Source organism: Paramormyrops kingsleyae, chromosome 5 (genome assembly GCF_048594095.1).
Source record: "Paramormyrops kingsleyae isolate MSU_618 chromosome 5, PKINGS_0.4, whole genome shotgun sequence".
NCBI classification, from domain to species: Eukaryota; Metazoa; Chordata; class Actinopteri; order Osteoglossiformes; family Mormyridae; genus Paramormyrops; species Paramormyrops kingsleyae.
In genome coordinates, this window is record NC_132801.1 from 12,800,164 (window position 1) to 12,822,811 (window position 22,648).

The 22,648-nt window shown below is 51.1% G+C and overlaps 1 protein-coding gene across 1 annotated transcript; it reads left to right on the forward strand.

Annotated features, from left to right (window-relative positions):
* Window positions 1–388: 388 nt before the first annotated feature.
* ube2o (ubiquitin-conjugating enzyme E2O) lies at window positions 389–22,371 on the forward strand. Its single transcript, XM_023820347.2, has 19 exons — window positions 389–964; window positions 11,683–11,742; window positions 11,851–11,961; window positions 12,124–12,221; window positions 12,336–12,399; window positions 12,824–12,967; window positions 13,064–13,173; window positions 13,309–13,459; window positions 13,568–13,670; window positions 13,781–14,111; window positions 14,662–14,816; window positions 15,185–15,297; window positions 15,497–15,628; window positions 16,340–16,429; window positions 16,540–17,251; window positions 17,402–17,538; window positions 17,725–17,928; window positions 18,109–18,166; window positions 18,615–22,371. Exons 1-19 carry the CDS (start codon window positions 542–544, stop codon window positions 19,328–19,330), a joined length of 3,912 nt encoding a protein of 1,303 aa, XP_023676115.2. The 5' UTR covers window positions 389–541; the 3' UTR covers window positions 19,331–22,371.
* Window positions 22,372–22,648: the final 277 nt, after the last annotated feature.

Below are 22,648 nucleotides of genomic sequence, written 5' to 3' on the forward strand. Positions count from 1 at the left end.
GCCATTAGTTCATTCGAAAAGTAAACTGACTTGGAGGTGGGTTAGAGTGACTGCAGCACGTGGAAATGGCCAATGCTGTTATTAAAAGACACGAAATGTATGTGATTAGTTAACATTTTAATTTAACTCCTGTTATTTCTGAGCGTATACCATGTAAATGATATAGTTAACAACATGATGCATGATCAACGTTTATGTATATATTGCAAAAATATACAAAAATTCAATCTTTCTAGATGTTACGAGATACCTCCGGCCTCAGCATACCCTGCTGACTCCGACTCGCGCGGTTTACGAGCGTTCAGCTGGAAGGCGAAGTAAACGCGAGCCCCGGCGGGATCACACCGAGTCTAGTCGAGTCGAGCCGAACTAAGCCGAGCCATACCGCGGGCACGCCGTCGCACCGCCGCCAGGATACGCAGCGCTGACGTGTCGACGTAAACACGTGCGGCTCCCTGGTTACAGGTTTCTCTTTCTATTTTTTTCGTCCCTCCCTCCATCCCCCCTCGCTCTTTCTCAGCATTCCCTGACAACAGCAGCGATGGCGGAACCCCCAGCATCGGGAGCGACGGCAGCGACAGATGCACCATCCTTGTCTCCGACTCCGGCCCTTTCTCCCGCAGTCAGTCCGGGCTCGGAGCCTCCTTCCATCGCGCTTTCTCCCTCTGCGGGCGGTTCCCAGCGACTGCTCTTCTCCCACGACCTGGTGTCCGGTCGCTATCGCGGTTCGGTCCGGTTCGGCCTTGTCAGAATGATACACGGCGAAGAGGATTTCGACTCCGACTCGGACATCGACGGTGATGGCGGAGGTGGCGGCGGGGGCGGCGGTGGAGGCGGCGGCATCGCCGGTAGCTCCGACACCGAGAGTGGGGCGGCGGACAGCAGGGCTCGGCCCCTGGGACGGGGCTACGTTCGTGTGCAGTGGTACCCAGAAGGAGGAAAGCAGGACATCCGAGAGACGAAGGTAATACTGCCATGTGGCATCGATCGCAAAAGAAAGAAAAACCCGGCAGGTAGATCGTTAACCTAATGTTTTGATGTTTCTGTATCTGTGTGTCACGGCCGGGTACCTGCTAAGCCGCGGCGCGGGTTACTGAAGCTGGCGGCCGCGATACCTGCATGGGCAGAGCCGCTTCTCCAGATTTGTCGGACTCGTTCTCAGACAGTACACAGAGTTGCGATGTCCAGCATCCATAGCATCCTTAGCCCTCTAACCCTGCGAGATGGCCGAAAGAGAGAAACAGCACTGGCCTGGATAACCGCCGGGAGGTAGCCGCCGATTTCAAGGCGCGCCTGCTTATGGCTGTTTTGAATGGGAATGAATGAATGAATGAACCGACGGACGCCACATCGCGGGTCTTCTTGACAGTGTCTGCGGAATGAACACCCTGACACGGTAAAGGAGTGAGATGTCGATTGCACCATATTGTGGGCTTTCTCTGTCCCCGTAAACCAGTTAGCTGGCCGGTGCGGGACGGCGTGCCTCGCATCCCCGCCAGCTTTCATGCTTCTCGCATCGTGTCATTTTTTAATGCTCATTGTAGGCAGCAGGCAGGGCGTTGAATAGCGGGAAATCTTTGACGAAAACAGTCATTAATCTGTACATCTGATGTGATTGTTTTTTTGTAAGAAACTGTGGGCCTCGATGAAGCTGCCTACCACTCCCTGGATTTTTTTTCTTTGCTTTGTATTTTAATTAAAGTCTGATTTTGAATCGTGGAAGGTAAAAAAAAAAAAAAAAGTGCTATAACAGTATTTCCCTTGATGATCGTGGTTGCATCACGGCGTCACCACATGGAAGAACAATGGTTGTTGGCTGAGCCGGGAGACGCAGGCTCGATCTTTGTTAATAGGGGGCCGGTATTGACATAACAGCGCCGTACTGCAGTGTAACCACACAGGGAGGAACCAACGAGGCCTCGCACCAAACAGGCACTCCTAGACAATGAGTCCACTTCGAGAAGATGCTCTTTAAAAGAGCATTGTCTTTTTTTTGGCTAAATGTTCTAGTTGAGTTTTCTACCTTTTTACTGCTGTAGTGAGCTAGTTATTTACCGTAGCATATTTTGGGGAAAGATTTTATTTATTTATTTTAATTTGCCTCTTTGCATCTTCTTTTGTGTTGCACGCATGGCTAGACTTCTAGAGCACCTACGGCAGCTTTCACACATTGTTCATGTTTCCGTCTTCAGGACCGCATTCAGAATACTTCTTTATTATTATTTTGGATAAGTCGATGACGCCTGTGGTGCATTCTCCGCCACCACAGCCCCGACCTCTGCACAAACAGGTGCACGCTGCTTGCATCTCCGACAGGCGGTCAGGTGCTTCCGCTTAGTAATGCTTGGGGTTGAGAGGTGTGAGATTCGTTGGATGTGCCGGATCTCTAGATGCTTTTGCTGCTTCTGCATGAGGAATTTTCCGGGATGCTTTTGTGCCGCGGTGCCCTGCATCCATTAACGGGCTCTGAACTCCTAAGCGCTCGGCAAAGGTCAGGCAGTGTTTGAGGCGTAACTGTGTAATTCTGTCATTTCGCTGGAGGATTAGACTATCTGTGGCCGGTGGCGATTTGTTCGTGTTTAACAGAGGATCTGACCAGCAGAGGCTAAGCAAAAAAGGCGAAATATCCCCTCTTGCAATACCTTTGTCCAATTTCCCAAGAAGGTCAACTAAATGCATTAATTTAACCATGTGTCTTTTTGTAATACTTTAGTCATTTTTTTTAAGTAGGTGGCCTACATCAGACTTGAAACTGTAGACAAAACGAGGCTCTTGGAAATGTATATGGGAATGACGTGAGAGTTTTAATCCTCCAGCAAAAAATGATACCTTTTTGGCAATTAGAAGTATCTTTCTTAAAAAGCACGGTTTCAAATAAGAGCTTTTATTGAGAGCGGAAGAGGTTGGCAGTGAGGTCTGATTGCTTATGGATCAGTGGGGCTCCGTGGCAGCGGCCCGTAAAGGGGGGCAAGAGTGACTGGCCAGCCCCCACACCGTGGGGACCCTCCCCCTAAGATGCAGCAGGTGGCAGCGTGCTGAGGGCATGGCAGGTGGGATCCTCAACACCCCACGCCCTGCTCCCTGACACAGCCGTCAAACCTGCTGAAGCTAGGCTCCATCCTTTTTTTTAGGGGGGTTGGGGCGTTAATTATGGGGCGCCCTGGAGGTCAGGCCTGGCTGCTGGCTCTGCCGATGAGCGAGATGGGGCAGATGGTAGTTATGCTAATGCACTCTTTTTGTCCTTGGTAAGTGATGGACGTCTCGTTGCTCCCGCCGCATTCGGCGGCGCTGTTTTCCAAACGTCCGCGTCCGTTTATCCCCCCCCCCCCCCCCCCCCACTGCGTGTGTTGATTTGGCAAACGCTGGAGGGCTGCTGTTTGTTTGTGGATTGGCTGTGAAGATCCAGGGTAGCTTTCAGGGAGCCGTGTGCCTCCCAGCCTTTGTCCTGCTCCTGTCAGCATCCAGTCCTGGGTCTCATTCATAAAATGGGGGGGGGGGGGTGTTATTGGTGTTGCTCTAAGCGTGTTCCTCCTTGCTTTATGTACAGCCTTTGGAGATATTTGGGGTGCTGTGGTAGGGTGCTGTCCTCATTAGCTCTTACCGCCTTTGCATTCTCCTGATGCCTTGTGGGTAATGTGTTGAAGCACGCCCTGTTAGTTTTGCTTGGTCATCCGTCTGTCCTGGCTCCACTGTGACCAACGGGAGGTCCGGCGGGCGGGCGCTCTTCATCTGAGTCTCAGCACCCGGCGCGTGTACTCTCTCTCTCTCTCTCTGTCTCTGGCACGGTGCCACCGCAGCCCCTGCCCATCCATCTGCGCTGCCTGCTTGCCCTGCCGACTGCCCGTGTGGGCCTGTGAATCCCACGGACGGTCCCACGCCGATAAACACCACGCCGTCCCGTAAATTTGCGGCGTTTGGTTGGTGGTGGAATGCAGACTGTGTATGGCTGATGGGAGAGGAGTAATTAACACCCTCCTATAAGCTCTCTCCTGGTAGCTTGTAATGGCTCTTTGAAGAGTTTGGGGCTACGACGTGCTGCATTATCATCGCCCCTCGAATGCTGTTTAGTTTTGTCAGTCACTACAGCTTACGGTGGTTCTGCCATCGCTGTTCCTCTGATGTATGGCTCAGGTGCCACATTTGACTTCTCGCTCCTATTACGTGGCCTAGCTGCCGTGTTTCTGGTAGTTTGTGTGGAGCTGCAGGTGTCAAGGACTGCAACCGCAGCTGGACCGTGGTGCAGACGGCCATCAGGGAGGGAGGGGCCCCGGAGAGCGACGTGGCTCTGAAAGCCGTGGCCTGACAGCGCTTTTGGCCCCTCTGGCCTTGGGCTCCTCTGGGGAGCTGTCTGTAGCATCAGGTGACACTCGTGTGGAGGGGAGACGCGACGCTCGTGTGGAGGGGAGACGCGACGCTCGTGTGGAGGGGCGCGCTTGTTTAGGGGAGACGCGTTACCTCTGAGTCGGGACGCGCTTGTTTAGGGGAGACGCGTTACCTCTGCGTTGGGACGCTCGTGTTGAGGGGAGACGCGTTACCTCTGCGTCGGGACGCTCGTGTTGAGGGGAGACGCGTTACCTCTGCGTCGGGACGCGCTTGTTTAGGGGAGACGCGTTACCTCTGCGTCGGGACGCGCTTGTTTAGGGGAGACGCGTTACCTCTGCGTCGGGACGCGCTTGTTTAGGGGAGACGCGTTACCTCTGCGTCGGGACGCGCTTGTTTAGGGGAGACGCGTTACCTCTGCGTCGGGACGCGCTTGTTTAGGGGAGACGCGTTACCTCTGCGTCGGGACGCGCTTGTTTAGGGGAGACGCGTTACCTCTGCGTCGGGACGCGCTTGTTTAGGGGAGACGCGATGCTCATGCTTAGGGGTGATGAATATGGGTGTCCTGTGTCCTGTAGCTGGCTACTGTAAGCTCTGCCATGATTTGCACACTAATAGAGAGGCATCATTTGGCACCTCCTCCTCTTCCTCCTCCTCCTCCTCCTCCTCTCCCCTTGGGAAGTCTGTCAGATGATGCAAGCTGGTGATGTGATGAGGTAATGCAAAAAGGTTTCCTCCCTCAAGGTAATGGATCTGATTCTCATAAACTCACACACAGGGGATTGGGCCCCATCACTGTCGTCATCTATCCCACTCCCAGGGTGGGGGTTGGGCTCAGAGCCTGTTGTGCTGGACTCTCTGTTCCTCTTCATACTGCTCCTGTAAGAAATAGTAAATTAATTCAGACAAATTAGGTTTTTTAATTTTATTTATTTTTTTGGAATGGTGCGGAAGCGATTGTCAGCAGAGACCCAGGCCTGAAGGGTCCAGGACCGTGTGGTACTGGAGACTGGAGGTTTCCGGAAGGCAGGGGGTTCGGTGAACAGAGGCGGTTAGTCATTGTGTTCATTTGTGCTGCAAATCAAAGCAGATGTGCTCTATTTGGTTTGCATCTGTTTATCTGGCATTTTGAAACGGGGAGTTCAGGACTGTCATATCCCACACGTCCCCAGCCCCACATTGTGAATCTGCAGATCACTGTTTTCCATTTCTGTGTGGGCGTTTTGGGGCTCGTACCAACCGACAGCAGCAAAATACCTCCAAATCCTCACCCCGCCAAGATCTCCTCCCTTTGCTGAATCTCTCTCGCTCATGAAGCATGTGTAATAATTCCAACAGAGGGAGTTTGCTGGAAGGGCTGCCGTTCCCCCTGGTGGCCACCCTCCCCCCGCTCATTCATCCATGGTTTCAATGGAACCGGGCTTGGTTTCCTTCCATGCAATTCTTTTGACTTGCATACATCATTAATTGGTAGCTACTGGACAGGGAACAAAGAGAGTCATGGGGAGAAAGAGCCTTTTCACCACATCCCTGGGCTTCATTGTTGGTCGTCACAGTGTCTGTGTGCCGGAGAGGCTGGCCTTGTTTTTCTCGTGGTTACCGTTAATTATTAAGTGTCCCGTTTAGCAGCAGCACACATCAGTGACCTTTATTCAGTTGGTGTCTTTTGTGATTGAGTGTAGGGGGATCCAACGCCCCAGCTGCCCCGTGGCCCAAGCCGTCCGGGGCAGCTCGAGGGAGACGTCCCAGAGCGTATCGGTGCACCCAGCGCACATGTGGCTGGGGAGCGGCCTACAGCGACTGGGAGACTTGCTGCCCAAGGTTGGCCGGACGGCGTGTCAGTACATCAGAGAAACACCATTATCGATTCGCCTATGTTGTTCTGCTCCTACGCGGCTACGGGGCATTGGGTTGCAGCCCGGATAGGGAGCCTGGATACGCAGCCTGCCTGAAGGGCCATCTATGTTAGGTTATGTTATGTTAGGTTAGTACTGTTGATACTGTTAATACTGTTATGTTAGCTAAATGCTAATCTCCTGTTTCCTCACTGCTTATCCAGTTCGGGTACCTGGGAGGACTAGAACCTCACCTAAGTGACACTGGGCCGTGGATGGGGTACACCATGCATGGGATACCAGTTTGTTGCCTACCTGCTAGCTGGTGTTTGGCTCAGCGGGTTAAGCCTCAGTGCTTGTGTTCAGAGGGTCATTGGTTCGAGCCCCAGCCTCAGCCGATTAGTCGCATGTTTGGGGGTTAGCACCCCAAGAGAATCAGTGCACCTCCAACCAGATATTTTTATGGAGATAATTTTGACTGTCCCTGGCTTTCTTCTAGAGGTCGTTCCATACATTGGTCCAAGATATGAGAGATAATGTGAAAAAGAGAGATTACTGTCATCTGTTGCTGATGCCTGTAACTGAATCATATAGATCACTTTGCTGGTGAGAAATAAGGTTATTTATAGGCGATTAGCAAGAATGAGGAATTTTATTGGGTGCCGGATGGCAGAGGTCTCAGAACAGGGCCAGTGAGCTGATGTCTGTCTGGTGATCCGGGGGAAAGGTCTGTGGAGAGATGGGACGGAAAAAAAAAACAAAACAAAAGGATATCTCGGCAACATTGGCAGATAGCTAAGGAACATTTGGGGAATGTTAAGGTGTATTCTCCTGTTCTTTGCCTTTGGAATTGACCTCCACATCACTGGAGAGCATGGGAGGCGTCGCCCCCTTCTTCAGCAGGAGAATATTTAGCCACAATAGTAGGAGGAGCTCTAGACTGAAGGGCCTGACTCCTGTTTCTGTCTTATTTATGCTGTTTGTCTTTTTGAAAGCTGGTGTGGTCACTGGCTTTCCAAAATCTACTTCGCTGCCTTTTGTTTTGTCCTCACGGGTAAGGCAAACGTCTGAGGGAGTGAAGCGTTTTCCCGTCTTTATTGTTCCCTGTTGATTCTCTGCAGGCATCTTCAGAGACGCCTCCCGATTTAGGACCTCAGGCCCCTCCTGACCCATACTCACAATAATCTGTGACTTCTGGGCCTCCGCTTGCTACTGGGTGTAGCCGCGCCTCGTTTGCTCTGAGCTCAGCAGCTGCAGAGATGTTGGGTACGTGTTAAACTGGGTGGGTCCCTTTAATACCCCCCCCCCCCATTGCCATCTCACCAAAGTGCCCTGTCTCTGAGCACCTTGGGGTGCCTGTCATCCAACTGTACTGCTTTCAGTAAAAAGGCGGAGGTCTTTTTCCAGGCATGGACAGCTCCGCCGACAAGCCGAACCTCTGATGCGAAATGACTCCGGTCAACATAAATTTTCCGCCCTCATGTCAGTGATTTCATTTTAATTTGATCAGTGGCTGTGCCTTGGTGCTGCATGCAAATATATTATAATTTTTTAGTGCACACAGGTTCATACTTTTTCCCTATCAAGTAAATTGCCCTGAAGTGAAATAATTTGTTCAGGTAGCTCACTGAAAGGAGTCATGCGTCACGTTGTGCATCACTTGTACCCAAACCAGGCAAGCTGGTGCTGTGCTGTTTGCCATTTTTGTTTGTTTAGGTGTTTCATTGAATGTCCTTCACAGCATCGTCACCCCGAAGTGTTTATCAAATGACTCTGGATTGAATTGGTGCAGACTGACAGTTTAAATCAGGGGTGGGGATCCTGTTCCATGGAGGGCCGGTGCGGGTTTTTGGGATGACCTCTCAATCAGCCAATGACAGTGGGTTCCCAGCACTGGAGTTGAGAACCACTGCTTTATTATTGGCTGATTGAGAGGCCATCCCAAAAACCCGCAGCCACACCAGCTGTTCCTGGATCAGGTTCCCCACCCCCTGGTTTAGATGTTGGTTTTAAGTCTGATAGGTTGTGGTTTTTGTTTTTTTCTTTTCTTTTCTTAATGGCTCATCTCCGCCGTCTGCAACAGTAATTATTCCCTTTTCTCAGACGACCCACACAGCATGTGTTTGTTTCCAGTTCAGCTGAGCTCATTAATTAATGACACTAACCTTAATTAGTAATTAATTTGCAAGTGAAGTCTAAGTATGACTTGACAAAGCTATTGTTTGAACAAGTCATCCTAGGGTAAGACTTTTTGCTCGGGTGAGTTATTGGGAGGCATCATCCCTGAAGTCTGGTGCGCGTGTGCGTGCGCGTGTGCGTGCGCGTGTGCGTGTGCGTGCGCGTGTACGTCATTATAAATACCTCATTTTAATAACTAATGCATACATGGGCAGGTCACCAAATCCACAGTTCAGAATATAGGTGCTGATGATAGATTTTTCCTGTATTTCCATAGAGAAGTAGTTTGGGTGGGGTGGGGTGGGGTGGGGTGGGGGGGGGGGGGGGGGGCAAAAGATCTGAAGTGTTTCAGCCAGCAGTTGCGTTACTGATTAATCTGGAGGCTGTGTCTCGAGGTGCCCCTCCATGCATTTGTGCTTTTCCATCCGATAATCAATGCTCCCAAAACTCAGCGATGCTCTTTGAGTCTCTCCACAAGCTGCACACACTGGGGACATTGTGATGGGTAGATGCAGTAGAGGGAAGGTCTTATGGGCAAAGTCCTACCCACGGCCGAACTTACACAGGTATTTTATTCTTTAGCCACTTCCTGGGTAAAGTTTCTAAATTAATACGTTTGTGAATTGGAAGTTGTGGACTTGAGGCCAATTCTAAGGCGGATCATGTGGTGGGGAGGCATGGATTTGGAGTTCTGAGGGCCTCTTCTTCCTGGAAGGTGGGTGTGGATTCAGGTGAGATGAACAGATGCTCAGGGCTTGGTAAGTTAGTCCTGTAGAGGAATTTATATTCTGTTCTCGGTGAAGGACCTTTTAAAAAGGGGGAAGATGTGAGGGGTTTTTTTTCTCTTTCTTTTTCAGAATTTAGGGTCTTGACCCTAGTGTCTTGCATTCTTCTCCTCAAATGTTTTCTGTGCTTTCAGAGTGAGTGATATACTGTTCAAAGGAGAATGAAACCTTAACATTTCCTTTAACTTTGAGTTTCGCTTCTGCAGCATGAAGGTTAAGAAAATGTCTATTGCTGAGGCATCTGCACAGAACCATTGAAGTCCTTGGGAGACTTTAGTATGAGTGCATGAAAGGGTCAAGGTGTCTTGCTGAGGGTTAGTAAGGTCAGATACATGAATAGAAATAGTTTGCGATCTGTTGGTTATCAGGAATGTTTAGGGGCTGGCCTAATATTGTACTTAAATGCCTATTTGGGCACGTTTCCACCGCACCAGGTACCGTACTTTCTGTACTTCCATGAAGTACCAAAAGTATGGCACTTCTATTGTGTCGGTTTTCCACTGGTGTAAAAACTGGTACCGGCGCCAAATTACATCATCAGTGACCACCTCTGACTGACATCATCATTAACAGCTGTTATTTCGCTGAACTCAAACATAGAAGACGTGCTGAGACTGGGGTTGTTGATTCATAATTAGAAGCTCGGTCAACCAGCTTTTTGCAATTGTTCGGTATTTTACGTGCGCCCCATTTCTTCCAAGTGACTTGTTATTACGGCAATGCCACTGTTTGGTGTAGATGTCTAAGAGGTGTGGGAGTGCCCGTTCTGCTGACCACACAACCCTTTGCAGAGACTTGCAGTCCTGCTGCCTGCTGTTCCTGAACCAGGTGCTGATGCTCCCTGTCAGGATGCTCTCGATGGACAAAAGTTTCTCAGCATTCGACCAAGCAGTTCGATGTCCCTGAAGTGCCTGACATGACAGAGGTGCTGGTATCCCTTCCTCGCTAAGTAGTCTGTGTGCAGGTTTCAGGTCAGGTCCTCGGGTATGTGGATGATGTACTTGAAGCTGTCCACTCACCGAAGTGCTGTTGATCCTGATCTGGGGCAAAACTTATCCGCAAAGGGCCGGTGTCTATGCAGGTTTTTGGGGTAACCTTTAGGCCAGCTGTTCAAACCCAGATGTGAGGACCCTTCAGCCGATCAGTCCTCTAATTAATAATCTCATTAGGGAGTTGCAGCGAAAACCCGCCCACACAATGGACCTTTCTTGATAAGATTGTCCACCCATACTGTAGACTGTAGTGCTGTGCTTAAAGTGTAACCCTGTCATGAACCACTCCATACAGCTTTTAGGCTGGCGGATTGATTTCCTTGGCAATGGTGTGATCCCAGTCTCTGGAAAACCATATGAACTGATTAGGATTAATAATGGGAAACCAAATCTTACTTGAATGGAGAAGCTGTCAAACACAAAAGCAGCGTCTGTGCAAAGTGTAATCGGTTCTTGACTTGATGCGTGGGAGTACATGGGGAGCCTTCACTGCTACCCTGCTAAAGAGCGTGTAATATGAACCTTCCATTGGCTGGTCTGCTAGGTGTGTGTTATTGATGGAACCTTCACGGAAGTGCTGTATACGGTGCAGTACAGCCTGCACAGGGATGACTGCAGCAGGCAGGTCGGTGCGCTGGACCTCTTTGCTCGCCTGCATTATTGGTACTCATCCAGGTTCCCGTGGTGACCGGAGATGATCATACTCGTCAGCCTCGTCTTCAGCCTTCAGGTTCCCGTTTGCTGGTCATCAAGGGTAGGGGAGGTGCCTCTGGTTTAGTGTGAGACCAATGGAATTTGACGTGAGAACAGTGTGGGCGGACCTACATCTGACATGGCAGAGCGCCACCAATAAAGGGCTTGATTATTATTCTGTCTAAACATGAGCTAAGGGTGGAGTGGCCTGATTCGGTATCATTGTCAGGCAGGGAATTAAGCGGACACATCGTTCCTGGATAACACCATCTGAGTATGAACAAGTCATTATAATGATACTGATGTCAAACTCTTTATACACGGGTCATTGTGACCAGTGATTGACATTTCTGCATCCTGTCTGCAGAAACCCTGTGATGTAAGATAAATAGCTTTATTTTGTTTTGCAATGTTATTAATGAAGGATGCGAGTCGTGTAGGACACTAGTGTGTAACTGGCTTACAGATCACACAGTCTCCCTCTCAGATCGAAGCCCTATTCTTCACCGTGCTTCATCATGCTTCACCATGCAGGTTTGAGCATTACTTGCACCTTTGGGCTCACTCTTAAAAATACAAAACCGCGGGTGCACAGGAAGTCGAGTCCCCGCGGATTCTGTGATGCATCACACACTGTAATCCCGTTGGTGGATGTTTTTGACTAAGGACAGCCGGGTGACATACAGGGCCTCCTGTGGAGGTTGGCACGGTGTGTTTCACTCGGTGACCACTGCGCTCGTGGGCCCACTCCTCCTGACAGTTGCTGAATGACAGTGAGGGTTTCTTACTGCTTTGGCCTGTGAAAACAATAGTGCATTCCAGGCAATGATGCAGGGATGATCGTGTCACCGTCATCGTTCCTCCTCTTTCCTTTTTCAGTTGAAGCTGGAGGACCGCTCCATCGTGCCCAGGGACATCGTGCGGCGTATGCATGCCAACGTAGGTATCTGTGCTACCTGTGTGCATTTTTAACCTGTCAGCATGTAGTACATGTTCCGCCTCTCCCAGGTCTGTTTTGACTCTGGTGCGTTGTTGTTTATCTCCCAGGACAGTCAATGTGGCACGGTGATCGACATCAACATAGAGTGTGCGGTGAAGCTGGTGGGAACCAACTGTGTCCTGTACCCCGTCAACAGCAGAGACCTGCAGCACATCTGGGTGAGGGAGATGAATCACATGCCAGACATTAAAGCCCTTTAGCGAGGTGCCTGATGTATGCATGTGCGATTTACAGTCATGTGGGATTTTCACAAAAATGTCACTCCTGTAATAAACTGGTACTGTGGTGTGACCCGCCTTTCTCTACCTTTTTGGATGCAGTCTTTCATGTATGGAGACTACATAGCCTACGACTTCTGGCTGGGTAAAGTGTATGACCTGACCAACCACATCATTCTGAAGCTCTCCAACGGAGCCAGGTAGAAAAGCCTCATTAGGGAGTTGTAACTCTGAGCCGTCTGCAGTCAGACAGCCCCCCCCCCCGCCCCCATCTGCCTGAAGCCTGAACGATGCTGTTTTTTTTCCTGTCGCAGGTGTTCCATGAGCGTTGAGGACGGTGCTAAGCTTTATGACGTCTGCCCCCACGTCAGTGATTCGGTGAGGACCTCCCCCAACAAACGTCCTTGTCTTGACCTTGCGCGGCTGAAATGACTCGGGCACAGATCATCTTCCAGTTTGAAGGATCGGTCGTCTCTTGTAGTTATTCAATCGGCAAGCAATGATCTGTGATATTTGTCGGCTTCCCACCACAAGCTCCCGTCTAAAATGTTGTGCTGGTCCGGGAGGCAGTTTAGTCTGACACCAGGATGTGAGAAATGGAGCATGGATGCCCAGGATTAGCAGTGTGCTGTCCTCAGAGAAGCTGCCGGATGTTTTGTCAGTAATTTTAGTAGGCGGAGGTTCAACTGTTATTGCCTTGCTACCAAACTGGCCGTTCATTGGTTGACATTGCAAACATACAAGTTAGACTTTTAACCTACATTTTTACCTGATGAATTATGAATTCATGTTCTTTCCTTAGGGGCTTTTCTTCGACGAGGCCTACGGTTTCTACCCAGGCCAGGTGCTGATCGGACCTTCCAAAGTGTTCTCCAACGTGCAGTGGCTTTCCGGGGTCAAGCCTGTGCTCAGCAAGAAGAGCAAGTTCAGGGTGGTGGTGGAAGAGGTGGGACCCCCCGCAAGCTGGCTGCCGGCTTGTGTCCCTTTGTGACTGTTGACTTGAATGGTTCCCTGACCTCTCCCTGGCCCGTTTATGCTGCAGGTCCAGGTTGTGGAGCTGAAAGTGACGTGGATCACAAAGAGCTATTCCCCGAGGGGTACAGACAGTGTCTACCCACCGCCCTCCACGATCACGCAGGAGAACCTCTGCAGGTAGCTGTGTGGCGTGCATAGAGGGTTGAGCAATCGATTGGGATTGCATGGTGTTGGATATGCGTTTACTTTGTCTTGGAAGCGAACGTTCTGGCGTGTAATGGGCAACTGCACCTCTGCTAATCTCTGCACCAGGGTTAAGCGACTGGGCTACTATGACCACACTCAGAGGCAGCTGGGCGAAAGGGCCCTCTATGTCTTTCCCCCCAAAGGTGATGCCACCCGGATCACCTGCGAGGGGCCCGAGGGGGCCCCCATCCTACCCGAGGACCCTGTTGCCCGGAAGGTGTGTCTCGAGGTGCCCCCTCCATGCTTTTGGTAGCCCCAGAGCATGAATCGAGTGTTGCTGGAAGTGTTCTGTCCTCACACTTGTCCTCCATGTCAATACTTGCAGTTGATAAAGATGTTTAAGAAAGACGTAGGGAAGAAGACCACAGACCACGCCGATGGACATGGTGCCAGCCAGCAGCTGGCGGAAAAGGCAGAGAGGCCTGAAGGTAATTTTCTTTGTTTGAACTCTGATTGCCATTGGAACGTTTAATTGGCATGACGTTGGCCTGATGAGGCAGATTTTGCCAAATGACTGGTGTCCGCGTGACCTTTCCAGGTGAGAAAAAGCCCGAGTTACACCAGGAGCTGGTGACCATCCAGGATAAGGTGGATGCCGGCTGCCTCAACAACGGTCCACTAGAGGCAGACGGGCAGCCCAAGGACGGCGCCCTGGAAACGGCGGGCGACCCAGACGCGGATGACGAGGCGGCGGATGACACGGACGACACCAGCTCCATGACGTCGTCGGCGAGCTCCACCGCGTCCTCGCAGAGCGGAGGCATCGGCTCGAACCGCAAGAAGAGCATCCCGCTGTCCATCCGCAACCTGAAGAGGAAGCACAAGAAAAAGAGGACCAAGTTCTCCCGCGAGTTCAAACCCGGAGACCGGTGAGCGTTCATCTCCAGTGCTGGAACTGGCCTGGCCAGTAACGGGCTCATCACGTGACGCGAGACGTGCAGTGTTACCGCCGTCTGAGATGTATAATGGACTCTTCGAATAGGAACGCTAAATTATTTATGTTGATCTGCTGTTGGCTGCAGGCTCAGTGTCAACCATCTTACGGCCCCTGTAGGATGCTGTAGAGCTCTGAACAATAATAAACGCTAAATATGAAACTTCACACGTCTCGTTAACGGGGCATGATGATGGCTTGTCAGCAGTGCCACTGGTGGCTTTTCTGCTATGTTGTCACTGAGCTCGTCTCTATCAAGTTATTTTTGAGAACATCAGAGTGACGAATGTTTAGGCAGCAGTTAAGCCCCAGACAGGCCGCTCCTCTAGACCCTTGTTAAAAATAGCTGCCGATAATAAATCGCACATCGCACAGAGATGGTGACCTGACAGGGAACTGCGCCGCAGTGTTGAGGGAGGGGCCAGGGCACTAAGTAGGCCGGAGGGCCTTTTTCTTAACTGCTGCTTCCTCTTGGCCACAAACAGAGTGGCGGTGGAGGTGGTGTCCACCAAGACCACGGCGGACGTCATGTGGAAGGACGGCACCGTCGAGAAGGGGATCCGTTCTAATGATCTCATCCCCATCCAGCACCTGGACAACTACGAGTTCTGTCCCGGGGACTTCGTGGTGGACAAACGACGTAGGTGTCTCCCCCTGCACTTCTCATGCTTCTGTCCAGACAGCCTGCTGGGTTTTTTACGTTTATAAATACATAAAAGGCAAAGCCTATTTCTGAAATTGAGAACGAGCAAAATGGGGTCTGATCCCCAGTCAGACTCTTAAGAGGAACGTTTATCCAAAATAAGATGGCTTAAAAGTTATACGTTCACCTGTTTTACATGACCCAATGTCTACTGAACAACGCTTGGCATGTTCCTAAATATCCCTTGTGAGATTCTCTTCACCTTCCAGTGCCTTAATCACCATGCCCCCTGCTGGCCTAAAAAGACCATTCTTAATTTAACTCCATATGTGCAAAGTGTGACTCTGTGCCTGTCTGTGCTCCAGCCCAAGCTTCTCCAGACCCTGGGATATATGGGGTCATTCAGTCCGGGGACCACAAAGGCAGGACGTGCGCAGTGAAGTGGGTCAAACTCAATGCCACCAGCGATGATGTGGAGGTCAGTGAGCGCACGTTGCACTTGACAGCTATGCATGACCACCGTATATCAGATCTTCCATACTGCTGATTGTTGTTATACATTACCCTCAGAAAAACAGGAGTACCAGAGTTAAGTCAAGTACTTTGGGCTGTTAGACGACATCAAGAGAACAGTAGTTTTGCGTCAACACTGTACGCTGGGTTTTTCGCACGACCAGGTTATCGGCGAGGAAGACGATGTCAGCGTTTACGACATCGCTGACCACCCGGACTTCCATTTCCGCACCACGGACATCGTTATAAGGATATGGAGCTCGGAAAATGGCCAGGCAGCCGATTGTGAAAATGAGGTGAGGGAAGGTGCTCTGTGACTGGAGGCTTCTGTTTCGTGTTGTGGGGGGGGGGGTGATTTTTCTGTTGACGGTGGAACCAAAGCAATTAGCATGTAGTTAATGGTCCATCTGTAATGAAAATGAGCGTGCCGTACCGTCCGTGATGATTTCAGATCCATACCCCCCCCCCGACTTCTGCTGCTTTTCAATAATTACTGATTAATAAACAGCGTCTCTCAACGCCATGAACCTTCTGTAGTGAAGTTGGCCACAATCTCAGCGGCTGTTTTCCAGGAGGTGAAAATGATCCCCTTGTGTCCGATCCCATCTGGATCATCCTCCATCTTTATTAAAACAGGCGTCTAGTGCCTCCTACGCCCCGGCGTGCCCTCTTCCGTAGGTGTCCGTTTCCGTAGTTTGGCAGGCGCAGGATATCTGAGTGAGACTTTGTTTTGGGTGGAGCGGGACGTTCATTTGGAGATGTGTCAGAACTGGCTGAGCTGAAGCGGCGACAGCGGTGGCAGATTCAGAAAGCTAAACGTTCCACGCAGTCGGCCTTGTTAGGAGTGCGTCGTGTGTGTTTCGCGATTAGCGACACGCGGCGGGCAGGCGCCACCAGCTGTTTGCGTGACTTCTCAGATGCCTGAAATAGACCGTTTGTGGTTTTTGGCTGCGTGTACATTTTGTGAGACTCTGTCAGCATCAACTGTCTGTCCTCCACCCCCACAGACATCGGTGGGCCAGGTGTCCCGCGTGGACATGAGCAGCAAGGTGGAGGTGGTGTGGGCCGACAACTCCATGACCGTGGTCCTGCCTCAGGTATTCCTCCCTGGGCTTCGTATTGCCACGTGGCATTTGGGACTCGGGGCGTCGAGAGCTTCTCCTCGGGGCCTCGGCTGATTTCTACGTTCCCCTCATCTTTTCTACAGCACCTCTACAACGTCGAGTCAGAGATCGAGGAGACCGACTATGATTCAGTGGAAGGCAGCAGCAGCGGGGCCTCCTCTGAGGAGTGGGAGGACGAGAGTGACAGCTGGGAGACGGACAACGGGGTGATGGAGGATGAGCCGCCCGGGGAGACAGCCCCGGCTCCGCCGCCTACCAGCCAGGCCGGCGTCCCACAGGAGGCCAAGGTGGTGACCCAGCACCCTGCCACAGTGGAGGACCTGGAGGGGGCCATCGCCTCAGCCACGCTGGCGGGAGCGGGAGGTGGTGGAACAGGGGCCGAAGAGAAGGCGGGCAAAGAGGGAGCACCACGGGGCTTCCGGGAGCTAAAGGAGGCTCTGAAGATTCTGGAGAGCCTGAAAAACATGACGGTGGAGCAGCTGTGGACCGGTTCACCTACATCACCCACCTTGGAGCCAGAGAAGCCCACCAAGGAGAAGCGATTCCTGGATGACATCAAGAAACTGCAGGAGAACCTGAAGAAGACACTGGACAATGTGGCCATCGTGGAGGAGGAACGTATGGAAGCTGTAGGGGAGACGGACAAGGAGGAGAAGCAGCAGGAGCCCCAGACGCCCGTGCGCTCCGAGTGGCCCAGCGACACACCTGTCCTCTGCCAGCAGAGCGGGGGCAAGCCGGGTGTCACCTTCACCAGTGCCAAGGGGGAGGTCTTCTCTGTGCTTGAGTGGGCACCAGGTGAGCACATCACATCTCCACCTTCAAGACACCGCTGCAGTGTTGTGGTAGCTAAAGCCATTTTTGGGCTGTAAATCTATGGCTGATTGTAAACACCAGCAATGGGTCAGGAGAGCTGACAGAGATTCCCGTCCTGTTCTCTTTGCGCAGACACTCACGCCTTTAAGAAAATGGAGTTCCAACCTGCGGAAGCCAAGAAGTTCTTCAGCACTGTGAGGAAGGAGATGGCTCTGCTGGCCACCTCGCTGCCAGATGGTATCATGGTCAAGACATTTGAGGACCGCATGGCAAGTTCCTGCCCCTTAAATCCCTAGTTTCTCTTCCACTGAGTATTTTGCCATGTGATCGCGGGACTGCATTGTCCTTAAGCCCCTGTCTGCCCGATGTGGTAGCCCCCCCCTAAACATGGCAGCTCAGCGGATGGGAGGGACCGTTTGGGGAGTTTGCTATACTCTTCTCTCGTTTCTTTCCAGGATTTGTTCTCGGCTTTAATTAAGGGCCCCACGCGTACCCCCTATGAGGACGGCCTCTTCCTCTTCGACATCCAGCTGCCCAACATCTACCCGGCAGTCCCGCCGCTCTTCCGCTACTTGTCACAGTGCAGCGGCCGCCTGAACCCAAACCTCTATGACAACGGCAAGGTCTGCGTCAGCCTTCTGGGAACCTGGATCGGCAAGGTATGCCCCCCCCCACGATTCCTCCGAAGAGGCTTATTGTGTATATTCTGCTTCTCATGCGGATGACCAGGAATACCAGATAGGACTGAAAGTGTGATACACGTCAAGCAGGGTCTTCTGGTTTGTCCTGCTCGTCAAGGTCTCATCACCCCTATCCCGTGTCGTTATCTTCATCTGCAGGGCACTGAAAGGTGGACCAGCAAGTCCAGCCTTCTGCAGGTGCTAATCTCCATCCAAGGTAAGCTGACAGGTGGCGTCCGCCCCCACCCCCCGCTCTTTACATGCCCTCACTCCACCTCCCTGACCTCTGCAGAGCAGACATAGTAAGGGTTGAGAGGTGACCTCCAACCTAGTCCTCGTTTTTTGGGTCCCTCGTGAGAGGGCAGAAGTGTCTGAAAATGAATCTCGCCTTGACGTACCCTTGATGGAGCTTAAATGTCACCCTGTAATTTTCAAAATGCTGAAATTTGAATTTCAGATTCGAAACGCGAAGGAGAAATCTGCCGTGTATGGGCCTCTTATGAATAATGAAGCAGTGTATCTGCTGCTCCGAGGATGTCTTTGGAAGCACGGACGTGTAGAGGACATGTCGCAGTGTTGGATTCCTTCACGTGTTGAATTCCTTCCCTGTAGCAGGGCGTTTGGGTTTTCATCTGTAACCACCTGTGTCTGCGCTGCGTCTTCAGGGCTGATCCTGGTGAACGAGCCGTACTACAACGAGGCCGGCTTCGACAGCGACCGGGGCCTCCAGGAGGGCTACGAGAACAGCCGCTGCTACAACGAGATGGCCCTTATCAAAATGGTGCAGTCCATGACACAGCTGCTGCAGCAGCCAGTGGAGGTCTTCCAGCAGGAGATCCTGGAGCACTTTCATATCAGCGGTTGGAGGCTGGTGCACCGTTTGGAGGCCTGGCTGGAGATAAACGAGGCGGTGGAGCGGGGCTACAGGGGCCGCGGGCCGGAGCGCACGCCCTCGGAGGAGGCGGGGCCGGCGGCCGTCTCGCACGGGGTGCTCTACAGCAGCCCCGGCAGCCTGGAGCTGCGGGAGGAGGAGCTGGAGGACTCGGGCCTGAGTCCCTCCACCACTGCGCAGCAGGAGCTCAGCCAGAACTCGGACTGCGAGAGCCTCGCGGCGCCGGGCGGGGAGGCCGGCTCGGGCGCCAGCACTGAGCAGATGGGGAAGAGCCAGCAGGACTCCGCGGGAGGCCAGCCCGCCGTCAGACCAAAGAAGAGGAGGAAGAGCTACCGCAGCTTCCTGCCGGAGAGAAGCGCCTACCCCGACATCGGCTTCCCGCTCTTCCCGCTCTCCAAGGGCTTCGTCAAGAGCGTCCGCGTGGTCCTGCAGCACTACCGCGCCGCCCTAGCTGCCGCCAGCATCCCCGAGCGCAGGGAGGACAAGTAGGTGCCCTGGAGCTCCACAGTGCCCCCTGCTGCCTACACCCCTCTTCCAGCCACCCCCCTCTCCCACACAGCAGTGTTGTACAGCAGTGTCCTGCCCCCTCCCAAAGGTAACCAAGCTGTGCCTGGGAGGAAGATTATTACGACTATTATTACTACTATTATTATTATTTTGGTAAATAACCAGTCTGTGCATAAATCTAATCTCTAACCCTAAGTTCCATTGGTGCCCCACCGCAGTAGAGATGTGAATGAAGGTCCCCCCGCCTCCACCCCCAGTTTCACCTTTGTGGGGGCTGCTGCCTGTCCTGCCCTTGTCCCCCTGAATCCCGCTGACATTCTGACCACTCAGGGAGACTTGGACACAGAGCCTGTGCCTTGACAGGGGAGGATCAGGAGTGAGATGATTTTTGTTTTTTTCTTTATGGAGGACATGGCCGGGACATGCTGGTGTGGCAGGATTTCTGGGGGGGTGGCAGAGGCTGCTGGGGGTGTCTGGGTCTGGGTCTGGGTGTGGGTGGTGGGGGAGGGGCCAGCTATGCCCTGGAACAAAAAGCCTGGCATCACTGACGGTGTGCACTGCTACAGCGCATCGTGGGGGGGGAGGCACCTTCCCCGATGGCAGAAAGGCTCCCCGGCACGCCGCCTTACGGACTTCTCCTCAGCAGCCGCAGAACAAACCGCACGAAGCGAGGAGTGACCAGCCCATCCTTTGACCTTTGACCTAGGGGCACATTTTCACGCCATAACTCCTTTTTAAAGTCGCACCCGGTCGTGTTGCTCCTCGGCCACCTTCCAGGCTGCTGAACAAGCAGACCTTCAACGTGAAGAGCTGGGTGCTTTAAAATCGCTGCAGCTTCTCGTGGGACTGGACCCCCCTTCTATTAAAGTGGTTTAGCCTTTACCAGTGGATCCCTGTAATCCTTTTTGCATCAAAACGCCACACACACACACACACACACACACACACATAACAGCTCAAAACAATCGAGTGAGGAGTTTACAAAAAAAAGCTTTTCAGCTGGAAAAAAGGGGTGAAACTGGATAGATTAAATAAATGAAATATGACCTGTGGGTGAATATGAGCACCAGACTGAGGCTTGATACTTTATACCGCGTGTTCCTTTTAAAACAGGTTTGGAATTTTCTGTTTTAGTCTCAAGAACTGGTAAATAAACCCATAAGGTAAAGTATGAGCAGTTGCGTAGCAGAGTCACACCTTCAGTTTTAGACTTCCGACGTCTATCCGATAGATCACAGCTCCAGTAGATCGTTAATTTAAACGCAGAGGGCGCCGCTCTGTGCTTATTCGCTCGCTGGCTTAGCGAGTACACTGATGTGCATGCTGTAACTATTAGTGCACCAGTTTGTCCATGAGGTCTAGTCCCGGAGCTAGATGCCTTACCTTACTTGGTATTTACCAAGGTCTGGATAGTGGACGGCGTTCAGTTAGTCATTTTTCCCCACTACGCTTCATCGCTTATGGTTTCCAGAGCTTTTTGTAAAAGAATTTTAAGTAAAATGCTCCTCCCTTCAACTTAGTTTCATATAAGTGAGTCGTGTAATTGGCGAAGGGAGCAATGTTATGTATTTGAATCAATTTACTTTTTCCCCCCCTTGCTTTTTAAAAAGATACTGTCTTCTGGGCTAAGGGTAGAGGAAGACTGAAGCACAACTAAAGGCAGGTTTGGTTCCTCTGTGCTTAACCCTTGTCCCTTAAACCCCAGTCGCTTCCACCTTATCAGACTGGCCAGTAAATGTTGCTCTTATGTTGGTATGGCAAAAAAAAAACTGCTTGTGTCTCTTGTGGTTTGGATTTTTTTTTGGATCTTCTCTTTACATATTCAGCCTGAAAAACTTGAGACTGGGTGTCAGTAATTTTTTTGTGAGGTGGCTTAGACATTGCGCTCCTTTCTCGGGCGCCACAAGGGGGCAGTGATTCCAAGCCGATGTTGCCCGAGGGTTTGCACAGTGTGTACAATAAAGTGCAGAAATCCAACTTGACTGGTCTCGCAAGTGTTCTTGAACAATGAGTATCCAGGACGTGTGGAGGCAGTCACTGTTTACATCAGAAACATTCAGCTGGATACAAATGTTCGCTTCCTTTCACGCCGCATCCGTAAAGAAACTGAACTGGGTTCATTACACAGGCTTTTCCACCTGTTATTTAAATTTTTTTATTTTTTTTTTATTAAATCAACCCCCACTTTCTCAGAACTGCTGATGCTTGATGTGATGCAGGGCCAGAGAGTGTTTGACTTCTTTCTTTGAAAAAGTGTCGTGCAAAAAAAAAAAAGAAAAACCAGCGCAAAGCCACCTTCTGTTTGTGTCAGGGAGCAAATGGAGGGAAATGACAAATGCAAGGTCTGTCTGATTTGTTTAAACCAAACCTGTTAGTCTTGACCAGTCTGGTTTACCTGGCATGGCGAGTCCAGCTACCGTCTCCCTCCCGCTCTCTGGCTTCCTCTCGCCATTCCGCCGGTATCCCTGATACGCATCCTTACTTTATCGTAGTTGCAGTGCCTATGGTGTGTGGCTCCCCCCCCCCCCCCCAGTACTGCAGCTCGGACTTTTAATTTCCCAATCTTTGAACAGATAATGTGAAGTTTAGGTTTCAAAAAAGAGGAAATCAAGCACATGAAGCTCTGTAAAAAAAAAAATAAAAATGTTGGTGTATGTGTACAATACAAAACCCATATTAAGAGAGAGACAGCCAAAGCATGTACAATGTACCATGTCGCTTTAAGCCTACAATGGCTGCACACAAGACTTGACTGTATGATGTAAACATTTCACAGTGGCCTGTCTTGGTAAACTAATAAACTATGATTTGTAGCCTGATTCCTCTGTACAGATGTCATGATTATATAAATAATATAAATATAGATATTTAACAAATGTAGTGGAGTGAATGCTTGGGGATATATGTCTGCAGGGTGCCGTGTGACTGTTGTTTTTCTCTCATGGGTCTTTTTTTTCTTTATTTTGTTTGCATTAAGACAATTGTACAAAGTGATGCATTAAAATCTTTGCAAGCCAAAAACACTTGAGTGAGTCGTTGTTGGGTTTTATTTACTCATTTGTATGACTGTATTTATATAACCCTGCCTGCCTATATAGTAATTGAAAAATATGAGCTATGAGCTATTAACATGTGAACTGATTCATCTGCTGTCCTGACTTGGGTGAATCACCTGTCAGTTCTATCGTCACATGATTTGAAATGGGATAGGACATGGGCTCAGGTCCGGAACACCTATGTAAACGGCTCGGTCTGCGGGGGGGGGGGGGCATCCTGTGCATGACAGCACCAGCCGTTCTC